This window comes from Phoxinus phoxinus, assembly GCF_949152265.1.
Source record: "Phoxinus phoxinus genome assembly, chromosome: 17".
Classification (NCBI taxonomy): Eukaryota; Metazoa; Chordata; class Actinopteri; order Cypriniformes; family Leuciscidae; genus Phoxinus; species Phoxinus phoxinus.
In genome coordinates, this window is record NC_136892.1 from 25,670,058 (window position 1) to 25,688,189 (window position 18,132).

The 18,132-nt window shown below is 38.5% G+C and overlaps 1 protein-coding gene across 4 annotated transcripts in view; it reads left to right on the plus strand.

Moving 5' to 3' along the window:
- The window catches only part of celf4 (CUGBP, Elav-like family member 4), a 90,393-nt gene that overhangs the window by 57,183 nt on the left and 15,078 nt on the right, over positions 1 to 18,132 (plus strand). For 3 of the 4 annotated variants that reach the window (XM_079585204.1, XM_079585206.1, XM_079585205.1), the window contains exons 3-7: positions 8,426 to 8,474; positions 13,131 to 13,259; positions 14,149 to 14,228; positions 14,328 to 14,468; positions 14,708 to 14,846. In XM_079585204.1, the coding sequence (XP_079441330.1) occupies positions 8,426 to 8,474; positions 13,131 to 13,259; positions 14,149 to 14,228; positions 14,328 to 14,468; positions 14,708 to 14,846 (538 nt within the window). The remainder of the gene's footprint in view (positions 1 to 8,425; positions 8,475 to 13,130; positions 13,260 to 14,148; positions 14,229 to 14,327; positions 14,469 to 14,707; positions 14,847 to 18,132) is intronic. The other variant, XM_079585207.1, reaches the window with a different exon arrangement.

Consider the following 18,132-nt stretch of genomic DNA (forward strand, 5'->3'; position numbering starts at 1 on the left):
TGTTCGGTTGGTTGCTAGGGTCTTCTGGGTGGTTACTAGGGTGTTCTGGGTGGTTGCTAGGCAGTTGCTAGGGTGTTCTGGGTGGTTGCTAGGCAGTTGCTAGGGTGTTCTGGGTGGTTGCTAGGCGGTTGCTAGGGTGTTCTGGGTGGTTGCTAGGCGGTTGCTAGGGTGTTCTGGGTGGTTGCTATGGTGTTCTGGGTGGTTGCTAGGGTATTTTGGGTGGTTGCTATGGTGTTGCTAGGGAGTTCTTAGGTATTTTGGGTGGTTGCTAGGGAGTTCTAAGGTATTTTGAGTGGTTGCTATGGTGTTGCTAGGGAATTCTGAGGTATTTTGGGTGGTTGTTAGGGATTTCTAGGGTATTTTGGGTGGTTGCTAGGGTGTTATGGGTGGTTGCTATGGTGTTGCTAGGGTGTTATAAGGTATTTTGTGTGGTTGCTAGGGTGTCATGGGTGGTTGCTATGGTGTTGCTAGGGAGTTCTAAGGTATTTTAGGCAGTTTCTAGGGTGTTATGGGTGGTTGCTATGGTGTTGCTAGGGTGTTCTAACACACACAAACTTGCTCACACACACACACACACACAATATGAAGTTATTAAAACCTTTAGTATGGGGTTAGGGTTAAGGTTAGGCATGAGGCCGGTATTTAAAATCTCTATTAAACGAGTGCCTTATAATGAGTGCACGAGGCCTGCGGCCTCGTGCCTATGAGTGAGTTTTTATAGAGTATTTAAAATCTCTATTAAACGAGTGCATTATAATGAGTGCACGAGGCCTGCGGCCTCGTGCCTATAGCTTATGGTTGCTAGGGTGCTGTAACTGGTTGCTATGGTGTGGCTATGAGGATTTTAGGCCATTATTTATTGGCTGCATGATAATATAAATCCTCTGAGGGAGAGAGAGGGGGAGACATGCAGGGGTGTCAGGCCCTTTGTGTCTGTGTGTGTGAAAAATGACAGTTGGGATTTGAATTTCTGAAAATTCCGCAATGTTAAGTCAATGGGACTTTTTTGGCCGCTTTTTCGTCCGCTGTGCGAACATCGTACACCCGATCGCTTAGAAAAGATATAGCACACCTCTCCTCAATGAGCCGGTCGATTTGACACCTCACTCAGGGGTCTGTGACAAACGGTGCGGGGCGAGTTTCGCGCCAAACTTTTGTGTGGAATAATAATAAGAAGAAAAATAAGTATGCAAGAGAACACTAATGTTGCTTTGCCTATAGGCAAGCACCATTAATAATGTTAAAGCCTAACATATTTCATAATCCAATCAAATCCTGGTGCATAAAAATCCTGCCCTACATTATTTCCCAACAAATATTCTGTGAAATGTCACTATATAAATTGAATCAGTTGGGAATGCTGTTTTGTGTCATTTTTAATGACATTCAAACTAAAAAAGAAAAAATTGACACAGATACTGACGAAAGAAACAGAACTAAAAAGATTAGAGGGGGAAGAAAAACCTTGAATGTCAATATTTCACAGGCAGACGGCAGATTCGTGTCTTTTTTGGGTTCGGTTAGATGACATTACGTTTAAGTTCCTAGTCATTTTCCCAATAAAGTGCCCAAATCTCGTTGACTTTCCTGCTTAATTACCCAGGTGCTTCAGAAAGCACCTGTTATGGTGCAGATTCACACAGGTCGGTTCCTGAAAGAGCGCTTTCCTGTCTCCCCCCTCCGGTAAAGTTGTCTCATTTTCATTTGACACAATTTATAGATGTGCCTCCAAAGCATGCGCTATTTTACACTCCTGGATCATTAAATGAAACCCTTCGGAAGCTCTCGAGGTGCAAAGCACTTTTGCGGGAGGTGTAAAACGCGCAGGGTTTTTTTACGGGCGTCCCGGGCGCCTGGAGAGGAGGAGGACGGTGGCAGGGGTTTAAAGAGGCAGCCATCCGTGTCGTTTGGGAAGGTTACAAGGAGCCACGGGACTCCGGCGCTTTAAAGACTTACCTCAGGACATGCTGCAGTGAGGAGAGAGAGAGAGAGAGGGAGAGGGAGAGGGAGAGGGAGAGAGAGAGGAAAGAAAATGAGTGTGAGTTATAGGCACTGTGGTGGTTTAATAATTCAGTGAAATCCAAATTTGAGCAGATGCCCCTAGTGCTCTGGGTGAAATAAGGCTGTGCTGAATGGGAAGGAGAGGTTCCTGGAAGAAGCAGGAAGTTACATTTGGAGAGTGCCAAGTGGAAATTGTGCTTGAGTGGAGGTTGCTGTACGTGTTCCCAACAGATTACTTTCCTCATTGAAGAGATAGAGATGTGTGTGTTAGACTAGTGTGTGTATATATATATATATATATATATATATATATATATATATATATATATGCTCAATATGTAAGGGATAATCCACGGCTAGCTGTGCATTAAACTAATGTAATGCATGACGTGGAGCGCATTTAAATAATTGAATGCACAGTTAGTCATGTTATCCTGCTTATACCATGATCATTTGCTAGAATTGACAACTTAAAGCTGTTACTGATGTTTATAGCACAATATTTGACCGGAAGGGTAAAATTGACGTTTATTTTTGTCAGTTACGGCTAGTTAGATCTAGCATTCTGCCCGCTTGGATTCAGACAAAGAGATAAAGTAGTGCGGAACATTACATTTATTTGAATGAATTATAGCATTTATTTTAATACATTATCAAGAGGTGTGTGTGTGTGTGTGTGTGTGTGTGTGTGTGTGTGTGTGTGTGTGTGTGTGTGTGTGTGTGTGTGTGTGTGTGTGTGTGTGTGTGTGTGTGTGTGTGTGTCTATTTACATAAAGCTGTGAGTTTAATTACTTCAAAACCAGCGATGTGTGCAACTACCTGTGCATTAAACGGTTTTATTGCACAACTTCCAGCCAATCAGAATCTAGTATTCAGAAAGACTATGGTATAAATTATTTTAATATATTTTCATGTTTAATATAAATATTAATAATTATATGTATATACACATATTTAAATAATATTTTTTCTTGTTTAATATATAATTTCAGTATAATGTATAATAATATTTAAGTATATATAAATGTGTTTTAATAATAATAATAATATATATATATATAAATTTATTTATTTTTACTGGATACCTCCAAATCTTAAATCTTAAACTCTGTTTATTTTGCATTTGAATGTATTGATTTTGCAGACACTTCACACTAATTTTAGGTCAATATGACAAAAAAATCCCAGATTTTCTGTGGTCTCAGTCTTTTGGACCCTGCTGTATTGAAACCTTGTCATTTTTAGAGATGTCTGCTACTCTGCGGTGCACTCTGTGCAAGACTTCCAATTCATAATTTATCTTTATGTTTTTATTTAGTATTTGTTTGCTGGCTCTCGTGTTTTGAATGACTCTCAATGCAATCTGAGCCCGGCACAACAAAGGCAGGGTAGCTCATCCTTCAAGAATTACCTCCTCCTCCACAAACCCAGAAAGAGCACGCTCATCCCTTTGTGGGGAAATGAAAGGAATATTATTGTTCCTACTGTGAGAATGAACTTTGAATTTTTTTCTGCCTTTAGTTTGTAGAAAAGTTTGCTCTCTGCTCTCGCTACGTGACTGTAATTTAAAAGCCTGGCTTTTTAAGAGCTCACTGTAACAGTATTTTACAGACAGCCAAGCCTTTAGTATTTGAATATAAACGCTGTGATATTCATCATACTTTTTTTTTTTTCAGCGGGAGAGCAGAGGAAAAGTGATAGATTATTCATTGCATGCTTTCCATTCATCTAAACACTGCTAGAAGGGGTCAGATGGGATATTTTACAAAACCAAAGTTGCTTTTGCTATTTCTATTTTTCATGTCGCTTAACGTTACTAGTTAAGCTTCATAAACAACACTAGTTGCTTAAAGGGATAGTTCACCCAAAAATGTTGATTCTGTCATCATTTACTCACCCTCGTGTTGTTCCAACCCTGTCTTTCTTTCTTCCCTGGAATACAAAAGAAGATATTTTGAAAATCATAGTGTTTTATTATCCACACAATGGAAGTCAACGGGGTTCGGTGTTGGTTGGCTAATGATATGCTAACAATAACATTATAGGTTTAAAGCTAAAACATGCTAAGACTTTATCTTTCTAAACCATACAGAGAGCATCTATATTACCGTGTACGTCCATTTTAATATCAGACGCCGCGATATTATGCAGAATTGGACATGCAGGTGGTGTGTAGTTTTCTGTAGCGTTTTATAATGGGCTAACAGGAGGAAAAAAGAACCCCGTGGTGGAAGATACTCCCTCAGCGCAGACGTGACACCCACACGTACGTTTCTGTGGCCGTTTAGACCAGCGTGTGTGTGTGTGAGTGTGTGTGTGTGTGTGCCAGAGAGTTACATCACCATAAGGCCGTGCCATGCTGTGGCTCAGTGGCGGAGATACGGACGGCGAGGTCTGTACAGATGGAGACAGAAGGTTTCTGGTGAGGTGAGGTACAGAGAGAAAGAGAGATAAAAGTGTGTTTGTGCTGCTATAGCCTATTTATAAAGAAGAGGTGATTTTGTGGAATTATGGGTGATTTAGTGTGTATGTGAGTGGATTTGCGTGCTTGTGTTTGTGCGTATGTGTGCGGGAGGCCGTTCCTTTGTGTAAGAGGTTGTTGCCCTCTCAGAATATGTGATGTGGAGCTGAGGGAGGATGAAAACTGTCCTGCTCGATGCTGCCATCTAGCTGTGGCGGATGGAAGTCCTCCAGGGGCCTTTGAAATCACAGTTCGGAAGTAACGTGGAAGCCTGTGGCGCAGCACAATGACAAATGTCTCCAAATGCCACATTATGTTTCATTCAGCTCAGTTTTATGACATGCCATCACGTTCAGTTTTAATGTGCACAAGATCTCATTCCACATGCACGTCAGATTCACCCTGGGAATGCGAGGGCATTTCATGCATGTTTCCCTGTCGGGATGCAGAAACGGCATCTGTGTGTGAGAAACGCTCTCCAAAATATGAATATCTAAATAGTTTTAGAAAGCTTTTTTTAATTTTTATTATTTTGATTATCATGGCAATGTATTTTTGTTACTATTTTTTTTAAATGACTGTTCAAGTATGTAAAAACATTACATATTAACTAATATTTTCAATAATATTTAATATAAGTATAAATCATATTTTTAACAGAATAACTGATTAATTTTGAATTAACATATGCATAATATTGAATATAAATATAAATAATATTCTTAATAGAATAACCAATTTTTAATTAACAATGAACCTTTTTTAATTTGTAAAATACTTTTGATGACTATATGGGCATGTACAAATGATCATATATTAATAATACCGGTATTTGTAATAATATTAAATATAAATAATATTTTAATAGAATAACTTTGATACATTTTGAATTAACATAGGCTATATATTTTATATATATATATATTTAAAAATATATTTTTAGCTTTTTTTTGTGTGTGTGTGTGTGTGTGTGTGTGTGTGTGTGTGTGTGTGTGTGTGTGTGTGTGTGTGTGTGTGTGTGTGTGTGTGTGTGTGTGTGTGTGTGTGTGTGTCCTTGTGTGTGAGAGAAACGCTTGCATGAGTGTGGTGAGATTCTGGTTGAGTGAAACACAATTAGCACACATAGCAGAGTCCATTTGTGCCGTTGGGAGGGAAACATTAAAATGTATGTGAGTAGAGGCCTGCTGGGATACTGTGTGTGTGTGTGTGTGTGTGTGTGTGTGTGTGTGTGTGTGTGTGTGTGTGTGTGTGTGTGGCTGTGACCTTGCTCTGCTCCCCGATCTATGTCCAAATCTCCCTCTCGTTCTCCCTCTCTCTCTCTTTTCACTATTCCCTCCGCCCTCACTATCAGCAGCAATGGTAAAATAAATAATGCATCAAAACACATTAAAAACATTAGCCAGGCTTTACTGCCAATAAAAGAGGAGGATGCTGGGGATGGAGAAAAATAAGGAGTGAATGATCAGGTCTGAAAAAATGAAGTGAACTTTATGAAGTGAGAAACCCCAGAGCTGTTGATCTGGACCGGAGCCAGGACGCCACAGGTGCGCTGACCAGGTGCACTGTGGGTATTTTATATCGTAAACGAGTCACTGTGAGTCCAGTCAAATATGCAGTTGAAAGATGATTTTAATAAACATAATTGGTGGTTTAATTGCCATTGCAGGCTATTAAATTAGTTTATCATTAATATGCAATAGCAAGGACGAGCACAGAAATGCACACGCAACTTTTATACTCTCCTTGCTTTCCTTTTCTCATTCACCCATTCATTCATTCATTCATTCATTCATTCATTCATTCACCCATTCATTCATTCATTCATTCTACAATATCTTTTCAAAAGTTTGGGGTCAGTTAAATGTTTTTTTTTTTCCAAGGACATAAATACATTTGGATCTTTTCATCAAATAATCCTGAAAAAAAGTAATCCGTTTCCACAAAAATATTAAACAGCACAGCTGTTATCATGATTCATAATAATAAGAAATGTTTCTTCAGCAGCATGTGACACTGAAGACTGGACTAATGATGCTGAAAATCCAGCTTTGCCATCACAAAAATAGATATTTTTCTGCTTATTGTTATCAAATGTTCACTTTGAATAATGTGAAGTAACGGGAAACCACGCATTTATTAATTTAGCAGATGCTTTTGACCAAAGTAAGTTTTAAAATGACAGGAAACACGATAAAAGAGTCAATAATATTAGCAATGAAAGCTATGTAAAACCGCTGTGGAAAAACACGAACTGCAGTTTTGTCACTTTTTTCTGTTAAATAATGAAAGCTGCTTTATTGAACAAAATAGTAATAAAAACGACATTTATATTTTCATCATCGCTGTTTTATTGAAAAATGAAAGGCCACAGTGATAATAAAAAAGTAATGAGCTAAAATGAATCGTCATCACATGGCTCGGTGGTAACAATATGCCTTTTTTATTAAACCAAGTAAAATCGCAGTGTCGTACGAGTGGATCGGGATCCGAGGAACTTTTTTGATTTTGTGATTTGATTCATCTGACTTGTCCTGTACTGTACGGCGCCATTATGCTTCCTCTATTTTTGGCTTTTAGCAGCCAGAGACTTTTTGTCCTTTTTGTTCCAATGCAGCAGACAGCAGTGAGAGGAGGCACAGAAGTAAAGCACAGGGAGCTGCTCATTAAAAGTTACCCACGACGTCACAACTCATTTTCAGCTAAAGCGGCGCGTGAAGCAGAGAGCGAGTAAACTGCTGCGGGCGAGCGATAGAGAAGTGGAGTGCGTGTCTTATTTTGGGGGGCAGATCCCTGTGTGTCCCCAGAGAGCGCTGACGCCATGCCAGGATCCGCCACTGTGCACGGGTCCTCTCGTCTCCTTCCTGCTGGCTGCGTGACAATTGGCATTATTAAAAATTGATTGCCGCAGACCGTTCCATGGCTTACATGTATTATTGAGCCAGAGTCAGTCGGGAATCTGCCACGAGTGAAGGAAGCAGAACGAAACACTTTATGATTGTGAACGTCTTTTAGTGAGACCACCTCACACACACACAGATACACACATTTGCATCCCGGTTGCCATTCATACACATAAACACAGACGTGTGCAAATGTGCTTATATAAATGAGGTGTATTATGCTGAGTGTAGCATGCGTTTCTTTTAATATTTTGGTCTGTATTGATCTGTGTCTCTGACTTTTACTGTTGGAAATTAGTAAAAATAAGTCATTGTATGAAACATTTGCCTTTTCCAGTTGCTAAGGTGATTTTTTTTATTTATTTTTTTGTAAAAGTGCATTATTCTCTCAGACAAAGAATATTTCTATATAGTTAAAAGTTAATATATAGCCAGGGTGGATATGTTATCCTTGAGAAATTGTGTCAAGCATAAAAGAACAACAATTTATGAATATTAAATGAGCATAGAACTTTATTGAACTTGGCTCCTCAAAACTCAAATGATGTCACTTCCTCTTCATTATGTCATTCACAATGAATTATTTCGAGGCAAATGGTAATGGGAAAATCTAAATTCATGGAAAGATTAGTTTTAATAAGAAATAAATGATTAGAAAACTTTTGTAATATACATTTGATTATTTACATTTTTAAGGCAATATATTTTTGTAACTAGCCTATATCTTTTAGTGTTTTTACTTTTTTTAAAGAATTTCAATGACTATGGGTAAAAACCATCACATGAAATAATCTTTTGAAAATAATAAGTTTATGATTCATTTTGAATGAACATATTAAGCTCACAAAACACTTACTAGTAGCTTTTTGTGTTTAGGGCATTTCATCCAATGGTATATGGACACAAATGACTCGTATACCACCACACTGATACTAACTGCAAATGTGAACACTTCGCTAAAATAGTTTTGTGCTACAAGTCTAATGTCTTCTCTTGTCTTTTCCCCTTCTTTCTGTCTGTCCTGTCTTTCCCCCTCCCTCGTTCTTCTCTTTGTGTTGCACAGATGAACAGGCCAATCCAGGTGAAGCCAGCTGACAGTGAGAGCAGGGGAGGTAGATTTCCACTCCTCTTTTTTCTTCTTCCTTTTCTATTTCTCTCCCCACCTTCCTGTCACACTACATCAGCGTCACCATTACCGGTAGATGTCCCCTTCTTAAGAGTCACATATAATGACGCATCTCGATGAGACCTGACAGTCATACAAGGCCCCAGAGGATCCTGGGCCGGCCCTCACACGCCTTACATAAGTGTCGTCACTCCTTTTGTCGGATTGTTGGCCTCCTCGGAGGTGCTGGGGAGAGACACTTTCCTGGGTTTTACACTTTTTGATGCACACACACAGACACTTATGTATGGACATGCACTGTTGTAGGGAAGAGTAAAAAATGTCGACAGTTTGTTGAATTTTATGGTTCTTAAAAGTGTAAATGGAAAAACAAATATGTTTTATCATATTTAATCATAGTCATTTTATTTATGGCTTTCCTCTTCATTATACCATTTAAAATGTATTATTTTGAGGCAAACAAAATAATAATAAAAATATTTTGTGGTGTGATGGGAAATACACATTCAGAGAGAGAAGAATTATCGTTGTTAAAATTAATATAATACGATATCAATTATCAGAAAACTATTTCTTTATGAAAATTTGATTGTTTAATCGTTATGATTATGGCAATGTATTTTTGTTAGCATTTTTCAATGTCTGTGGGTATAGAAATATTATCACACGAAATAATGTTTTTAATAAAAATACATTAATAATAGAATACATTTATTAATTTATTTACAAGTGTCTAGAACTCATAAGAACATCATAAGAACTTAAAAAGGTTATCCTATGACATCATAAAAACTTAAAAAAAGGCTCTCATGACATCATAAGAACTTCAAAATTATGACATCATATTAATAACTTAAAAAGGTTAATCTATGACTTTATTAGAACTTAAAAAGTTTATCCACTGACATCATAAGAACTTAAAAAGGTTCTCCTATGACATCATATATACACTGAAAAAAAATTGTGTATCATTTACTTTGAAAAACTTTCATTTAGAAATTGCTAGTAAATTTAATAATTTATGCATAAATAATTAAAAAAGCAATGGCAAGTAACATTAAATCAAATACGACATTTTGAAATAGAACGACTGAAATAGTATTTTCTAGTAAAACAATTTTTTTTTTTTTTACAGTGTAAGAACATATTTTATGACATCATAAGAACTTCAAAAGGGTATCTAATGACATAACAAGTTTTTTTTTTAAATCCTACATCATATTAGCTTAAAATATTTATAGAATTTTAAATGTTCTGCTTCATGTCATCCGACTGTAAAGCATGTTCCCTTTCAGTCGGTCACGTTCGACGTAACGTGGGGGTTACATAAGTAACCGAGACGGGTTTTTTTAAGCTTTTATTTTTAAGTGTGTGTGTTTGTGTTCATGGGAGTGTGAGATTGAGTTTCTGCGCATTGACAGTGTCTGTGCGTCACTTACAGACAGAGTGGAAGTAGTTTGGTAAGAGATAGCTCGTCTTTTCCCCCTTTTTGGGTCAGGTTTTCCAGATAACCAAGATTGATGGACCCACAGAGAGAACGAGACATACACATAGAGGCACCTCTCCTTCCTTCAGTCTCTCCTTTCATTTCATGCCATGCGTTCCTTTCTCTAATTGAGAGTGTCTTCCTTTACTCACACTCGACAGATCAATTGTCTTCATGGTGATGGACAGCTGAATTTATCCCCCTGTTAGCCCTGTAAAAACGCAATATATGTCCCTGCAAAGCCCTCTGATTCCACTGGCAAAACTGATGTGCCGTCCCCGACCGATCCATTCACTAGTCATTTAAAGTGAAACGTCGGGATGGAGAGGGAGAGCTAAAGGTCAAAGTGGGAAAGACAAGGAAAGGAAGTGAGAGACAGAAAGAGACTTGGAAGAGAGTTAAAGAGAAGGCAGGAGTGGTCATAAGAGCGAAATAAGGATGGATATCAGAGAGAATGAAAGGAAACAGTTGGTGACACTGGTTAGAGACACTAAACGAAAGACTTGTTCTTCCAAACAAAATTGCTTTTTTTCCACACCGTCCCACTATTATCTGGAAATGTGCACTGTGTGATTTACATGTTTATTTGAGTGAAAATCGAGCATCCCAGCAAACAAAAAATATATTCATGAATGTTTTGCTAACATTCCCATTGAAAACGTTATTTCTCAACAATCAAAATTGTTTTTTATACAAATGTTAAGGGAACGTTCCAGTTTATAATTCTGCAAACATTTTGGGAATGTTACTTTTGAATGTTCCATGAACAAATGCCCAGTTAAAACATTTCAGAAAAAAACAATCCATTAATGTTGTATTTTTGTGCTAACATTTTGAGAACATTATTAAAGACCAGATGATTTTGAACAAACATTCTATTAACGTTACTAAAAGAACGTTTGTTCGTAACTTTTAGAGAACCTTGCCATAACTTTAGCCAAAGTTCTGAGAATGTTCGCCATTAGCCGGGATAATCAAACGCTATCTCACGAACCAATTCATACGAATTCGTACGAGTGAGTATGATTTGTCTAAACCCCGGTGATGGTTAGGTTTAGGGGCGGGGTCAGGGGTAGGTCATTCGTACAAATTCATAGGAATTGGGCAACTCGTAAAATATGTACGATTTAGAATTTTTTTTACGAATTTGTTCAAATTAGCCACCACGTAAAATACATGCGAATTGCCGCGAGATGGGGTTTTTTTTATTTTATTTTTATTTTTTATATACACATTTTGGGTATCAGACTGCTGGTTTCATTTATTGTCGAAGGGGAAGGAGGACAAAAACATTTTTTTTCTTTTTTTTCTTCAAATTCTAGCATAGACAATACAGTGAGCCTCCTATAGGGGGCAATGCGCAGAGCAGTGGCATGGGGCACCGTCCACGCCCAGCGCATGCAGCTTTTAAACAGTATCAGTATTATGGTTATCGGTATCGGCCAAAATGGTCATATTCCTATTTCATTCCTATTTAATACTTTCTTGAGTTAAGTGCTTATTGTAGGCTAAACTTTTATTTTATTTATAAATATCATAAAATTTAGCCTACTATAAGCACTTCACTCAAAAGAAAGTATTAAATATTAAAGAATTATCGGTTATCGGTATCGGCCAAAATTTTCATATTCCTATTTCATTCCTATTTAATACTTTCTTGAGTTAAGTGCTTATTTTAGGCTAAACTTTTATTTTATTGATAAATATCATAAAGTCTTTGATTTGTAAAATGCACACATTTGATTTGTTTTACCTTTATACCTTTGATTTAGCCTGTGATTACCTATGTAGTGTGTGTGCTTGTCTTATTCTGCATATGCGCAGCGCACTTGTAAACATTCTGGACTGGAGATTAGTCTTGTTGACTGGGCAAGGGCACCCTGTCAGAGCATGTTAGTGAGCACCGGGCGTGGACAAACACATGAACACACACACTAGTGTTCATTAATATCTCTGCTGCACCATCCATCATACTTACACACACACACACACACATTACACATATACACTTTCATGTGTAATGATATAAGAAAGTTTACCTAAGCAAACCCACTAGCATTATTAAACAGAACGTTTAGTTGCTTAAAGCACATTTTCTTGTGATTACTGAATGTACTAAGTCTGAGAAATATATTAAAAGAAACGAAATTGCTAAATCATTAGCAAATCACCTTTAAAAATATATATGCTGTGGCAGTGATCATTGCACTATTGAAAATCCATGGCATTTACAGTACATGATAACATTTTTGCTGTGATACATATCACAAAAGCTATAGAAATAGCTTATGAATGTAATTTTTTTTATGCTAAACATTTTCTTTTGGGAGCAGGTTTCGGGTTAATCTATAATAATTTAATTCTATTTTTATATTTAGATTCTTTGTTAAAAACAGTAGAAGTCTATGGTGTGTCACTGTTTATAAAGCAAGATAAATGTATGTGTATTGCGTGTTTACTCACGGCCGTATCCAGTTCAATTCCCTCTGCACCCTATAAATATGTGCCTTGTTTTTTAACTGTGTGCCTTGTCTTGAGTTTAAAACATGCAGCATTGACACTGCAATTACAGCCTAATAAAACCCTGAAACAATGCCGCTTTTGTTCTCCTCACGCTGATGTGTAATTCAATAATGTCTACATAATCTGATAAATAAAAGCACAAACAATAAACGAGGACTCCTGAGGTGGCAGAATCGACTAGACGGAAGGTTCTCCGCAGATATCTCGTTCATAAACTCATTTCATTAGACAGTAGCGCCAACAAGTTTCTTCGTGGATTGCTGGATTTAGACACAGAAAAAAAGATATATTAGGTGGATAAAAAAAGGGATTGATTGAGTGAAGGTGTTTGAAGAGCTTCTATTTATTTTAGGACTTTTAATAAGTTTTTGCAGTTGCACTTTAGTAGTGGTGCCTTTTAATTGCATTTTTGTTTGCATACTTCATGCTTTTCTTTTCTTTTTTTAGTATTATCAGATTCTACATCTTTAATAATAAAATGCTCTGAAATTATTGCAAACAGTGAGGAAAATGCAAACATAAAGTAAAACTAGAATAAGGGGCTGTGTGGATTTATTGAAACGAGCAGTGAGACGTCAGATAGGTGTAGTTGTTGTCCTGTATAATGTAACGGATTCTCTGTGTTTGTTTCAGAAGACAGAAAACTTTTTGTTGGCATGCTGAATAAGCAGCAATGCGAGGACGACGTGCGGCGCCTTTTTGAGTCCTTCGGATGCATTGAGGAGTGCACCATCCTCAGAGGTCCTGACGGAAACAGCAAAGGTTATTGGGTTCAGTCTAATTCTCTCTCTCTCTCCCTCTCTCGCTCTCTATACACATATATATAATGTGTCACTGCTGCATGTTTTAAACTCGAGACAAGGCACAGAGTTTAAAAAACAAGGCACATATTTATAGGGTGCAGAGGGAATTGAACTGGATACGGCCGTGAGTAAACATGCATTTATCTAGTTGTATAAACAGTGACATACCATAGACTTCTACTGTTTTTTTAATAAAAAATATAAATATTATTAAATTATTATAGATTAACCCGAAACCTGCTACCAAAAGAATATGTTTAGCATTTAAAAAAAATATATAGGCTATTATTAACTACTTACATTAATAAGCTATTCCTACTATTCTTATGGCTTTTCTGATATGGTATCGTGGCAAAATTTGATTTTTATCAATTTTTATTATATACTGTAAATGCTATCAATTTTCAATATCGCAATGATTCACTGCCAAAACATATATATTTGATATGTATATTTACACACAAGCATTCGTAAGAATATATTCATTTTTATTTCAAAGTGTTTTTATTGTTTTAAATGTACATAACACAGACAAACCAACATACATTCTCTTTGTCATACAAGGCATCTCCATCCACAAACCCCATACTTTGAATACATTATCTCACATATCAGAATATATTCATTTTTAAAGGTCTGTAAAAAAAATCCCGAAAGTGTCTGCATATAGTTTTTTGAATTTATACATCATATAAAAATACTAATAATACATAATACAAAAATAACTTTCAAAAAACGGCTTCTTGTCCCAGGACCCCGAGAGAAAAACTCCCCAAAATCACATATGTTGGTCTAGAAGTGTCTGTGAATGTTGAAGAGGGTGTTTTTGACAGTTTTTCTCTCTTCAGGATGTGCGTTTGTGAAGTATTCCACTCATGCAGAAGCTCAGGCCGCTATTAGTGCTTTACACGGCAGCCAAACTATGCCTGTGAGTGCCAGCACATCTGATCATGCACTTTTGTATCATTAGCACGTTTAAGGCACAAAGCATCCTCAATTGGTGTGTGTGTGTGTGTGTGTGTTTCAGGGCGCTTCTTCCAGCCTGGTGGTGAAGTTTGCAGACACAGATAAGGAACGGACCATTCGACGCATGCAGCAGATGGCCGGTCAGATGGGCATCTTCAATCCGATGGCCCTGCAGTTTGGAGCGTACGGTGCCTATGCACAGGCAAGAGCTCTCTCTCAATCTCTCTCTCTCTCTCTCTCTCTCTCTCCCCCCCCCCCCCCCCTCTCTCTCTCTCTCATTATACACTATTTCCAACAAAACTGCAGCATCTCAGTGGAAAAATCTGTCGACTCTAAAGTCTTGTTATACACAGTGCTTTTATCGTTCTATGATTATGTTATCCTATATATATTTAAAGTAGTGTGTGTGTGTGTGTGTGTGTGGGGGCTTTTCTCCGTCAGGTTCAGCAGCAGGCAGCGCTGATGGCATCAGTGGGTCAGGGAGGATATCTCAGCCCTATGGCGGCTTTTGCTGCCGCACAGATGCAACACATGGCCACCATCAACGGCCTCCCTGGGGCTCCCATGACCCCAACATCAGGTGAGGAAACACACACACACACAGACTTTCCCAGACTAAAGGCCCATTCACACAAAAAACAATAACTATAACGATAACTATAACTATATTAGTGCCCACACCAGCAGACGAATCATTCTGTTTATACTGAGTGCACTTTGCAGTTATGTCGTCTGCTGCTTTAAATGCTCGAGCTCTTTGAAGTCTGGTGCGTTCTGAATTGACCGTCAATGTTTTCATCGTTCATCAGCTGGAAAAAATCGTTCTGAAGTGATTTCATTGATATTGTTTCTCTGTGCAGCTGTCATAGTTGTGGTATTGACTCTGCTGTTCTTTTATGTTTAGAACGATTTTTAAATCTATATCTTTATTGTTATATTTATCACCCTTGGTGTTAACAGGTCTTAAAGGGGTAGTTCACCCAAAAATGAAAATTCTGTCATTCTTTACGCGCCCTCATGTCGTTCCAAACCTGTGTGAGTTTCTTTCTTCTGTTGACAAAAGAAGATATTTTGAAGAATGTCGGTAACAAGACAGTTGATGGAACACATTGACTTCCATAGTATTTTTAATTTTTTCCATACTGTGGAATATTTCATTGTGTTCCATCAACTGTTGGCTATCAATATTCTTCAAAATATATTTGTGTTCGGCAGAAGAAAGTCAGTCATACTGGGTGAATGAATAGAGGGTGAGTAAATGACAGAATTTTCATTTTTTTGGTTAACTTTTCCTTTAAGTCTTTTAATTATTCATGGCTATCATTTATTTTCCCTTCTTGAGTCATTGTAAATAAGTTTTTTTTGTTGTTTTTTTTAATTCATATTTGGTAAGAGCCACAGATGAGATGGTGTATAAGAGCATGCTCTGTTGTAAAATTGTAACAAATTTATTATATAAATAATACATGATTAGTTATTATTATATTTATTTAAAACTTAAATCTGATTGAGCTTCAGGCATTTCCAATCAGTGGGGAATCATCGTCGTAATGAAATGAAGATTAAAAATGTTAAATATTAGATGCAAAAATAAATGTAAAATCCAAAAATAAAACTTGTGTTGGAATTATAAGTTAAAAACACACCCTCATTATTTTACATAAGTAAACACAAAAAAGAACGATTTTTATTTATGTATTATGCACCAATACAACAATACATATGTGACCCTGGACCACAAAACCAGTCACATGGGTCGATTTTCTGAAATTGAGATTTATACATCATATGAAAGCTGAATAAATAAGCTTTCCATCGATGGATGTTTGTTAGGATAGGGCAATATTTGGCCGAGATACAACTATTAGAAAATCTAGAATCTGAGGGTGCAAAAAAATCAAAAACATTGAGAAAATCGCCAAATTTTGCGTTTATGTTCGCGATTGTGCTGCATTCACTCACAAAAATAAATGTTATATATATTTACGGTAGGAAATGTACAAAATATCTTCATGGAATGGAACATGATCTTTACTTAATATCCTCATGATTTTTGGCATAAAAGACAAATGGATAATTTTGACCCAGACAAATATACCCGTGCGACTTGTGACTGGTTTTGTGATCCAGGGTCTCAACAGGCATTCGTAAAAACGTACTCGGTTACTAACGTAACCTCGGTTCTCTCTAGAAGAGGGAACGAGTACTTCGTCGAAGAACGCTACGGGAAAGATATTTCTTTGTCGAGATTGAAGCCTAAAATTAATCCTTAATTTTGTAATAATGTAAAACGCTTTTCTGAAGCATACAACCTAGGCGGAGCAATACAGCTCACCCATTGGCTGCTCTGCCAGAAAAGCACAGCCTATGCGAGGCCAGGACGCTGACCAATGAGGGCGCTTCGCGCCCTTCTGCGTCACCTCCCGCCCAAACAGGCGTGGCCTAGGCCTATAAATACGAGCATAGCTGTCTAACACGCCGATTTTCGTCAATGAAGCGACGCAGCGCGGACACGCACGGCCATGAGACGCAGTACTCGTTCCCTCTTCTAGAGAGAACCGAGGTTACGTTAGTAACCGAGTACGTTCTCTTACGTAGAGTTCTCTCGTACTGCGTCGAAGAACGCTACGGGAACCCCATGTAAAACGCCGTGCGTGCTCTTGGACCGACACAGACACCTAAGGGCGCGCGCGCCCTGGTATACAAGTGCCTACCCCAAGAAGTATAGGGAGAGCGGCTAAATTAGCATCATCCCTTTATAGTAGTGCCTCTTAAGGCATAACAGCATATATATGTAAATATAGATATATATGAGGGGTAATAGCATGCTCAAGGGACACATTGTCAGTGAGTGATGCTTAAACATTGAAGTGACCTGGGCCGCAGCGCGGGGCAGGAACACTTATACACATTAAACATTGAAGTGACCTGGGCCGCATCGCGGGGCAGGAACACTTATACATATTAACATTGAAGTGACCTGGGCCGCAGCGCGGGGCAGGACACTAATACTAGTCTTCTAGACCGAGAGCAGTTTAGCCTGCAACGCAGGAACCTCTAGGTTATAGAACCTAATAAATGTAGACGGGGAGGCCCAGCCTGCCGCCATACAGATATCTTGTAACGAGATTCCGCTATACCAAGCCCATGAAGAGGCCATGCCTCTCGTGGAATGTGCTCTGATGCCCAAAGGGCATTCCAAACCTCTAGATGCGTAGGCTAGCGCAATGGCGTCCACTACCCATCGAGACAGACTCTGTTTCGTCGCGGCTCGCCCCTTGGAGCGTCCGCTGAACGAAACAAAGAGCTGCTCCGTCTGTCGAAAAACAGCGGAGCGGGACACGTAAGCTCTTAATGCCCTGACCGGGCAAAGGGAGCTATTTCCGTCCTCTGAGGCCGGCAGGGCCGACAGGGAGATGACCTGAGCCCTGAACGGTGTGTTGAGGGACTTAGGCACGTACCCATGCTTCGGTTTCAATACGACTACAGAGTCGTTTGGCCCGAACTCCATACAAGAAGCTCTCACTGAGAGCGCTTGCAAGTCTCCCACACGCTTCACTGAAGCGAGAGCCAAAAGAAACACGGTCTTGAAAGACAGGTGTTTCATGTCAACTGAGTGAATAGGCTCGAAAGGGGCCCCTTTCATAGCGTTCAACACTGTAGAAAGGTCCCAAACGGGGACTGAGGGGGGCCTTGGAGGGTTTAACCTCCTGGCGCCTCTAAGGAAGCGGACCACCAGGTCGTTCCTGCCTAGTGAACGGCCAAGCGTTGGATTAACGAACGCTGATATGGCAGCCACATAGACTTTGAGCGTGGATGGGGTTCTTCCCTTATCCAATAGCTCTTGCAAGAAGGAGAGAATCTCC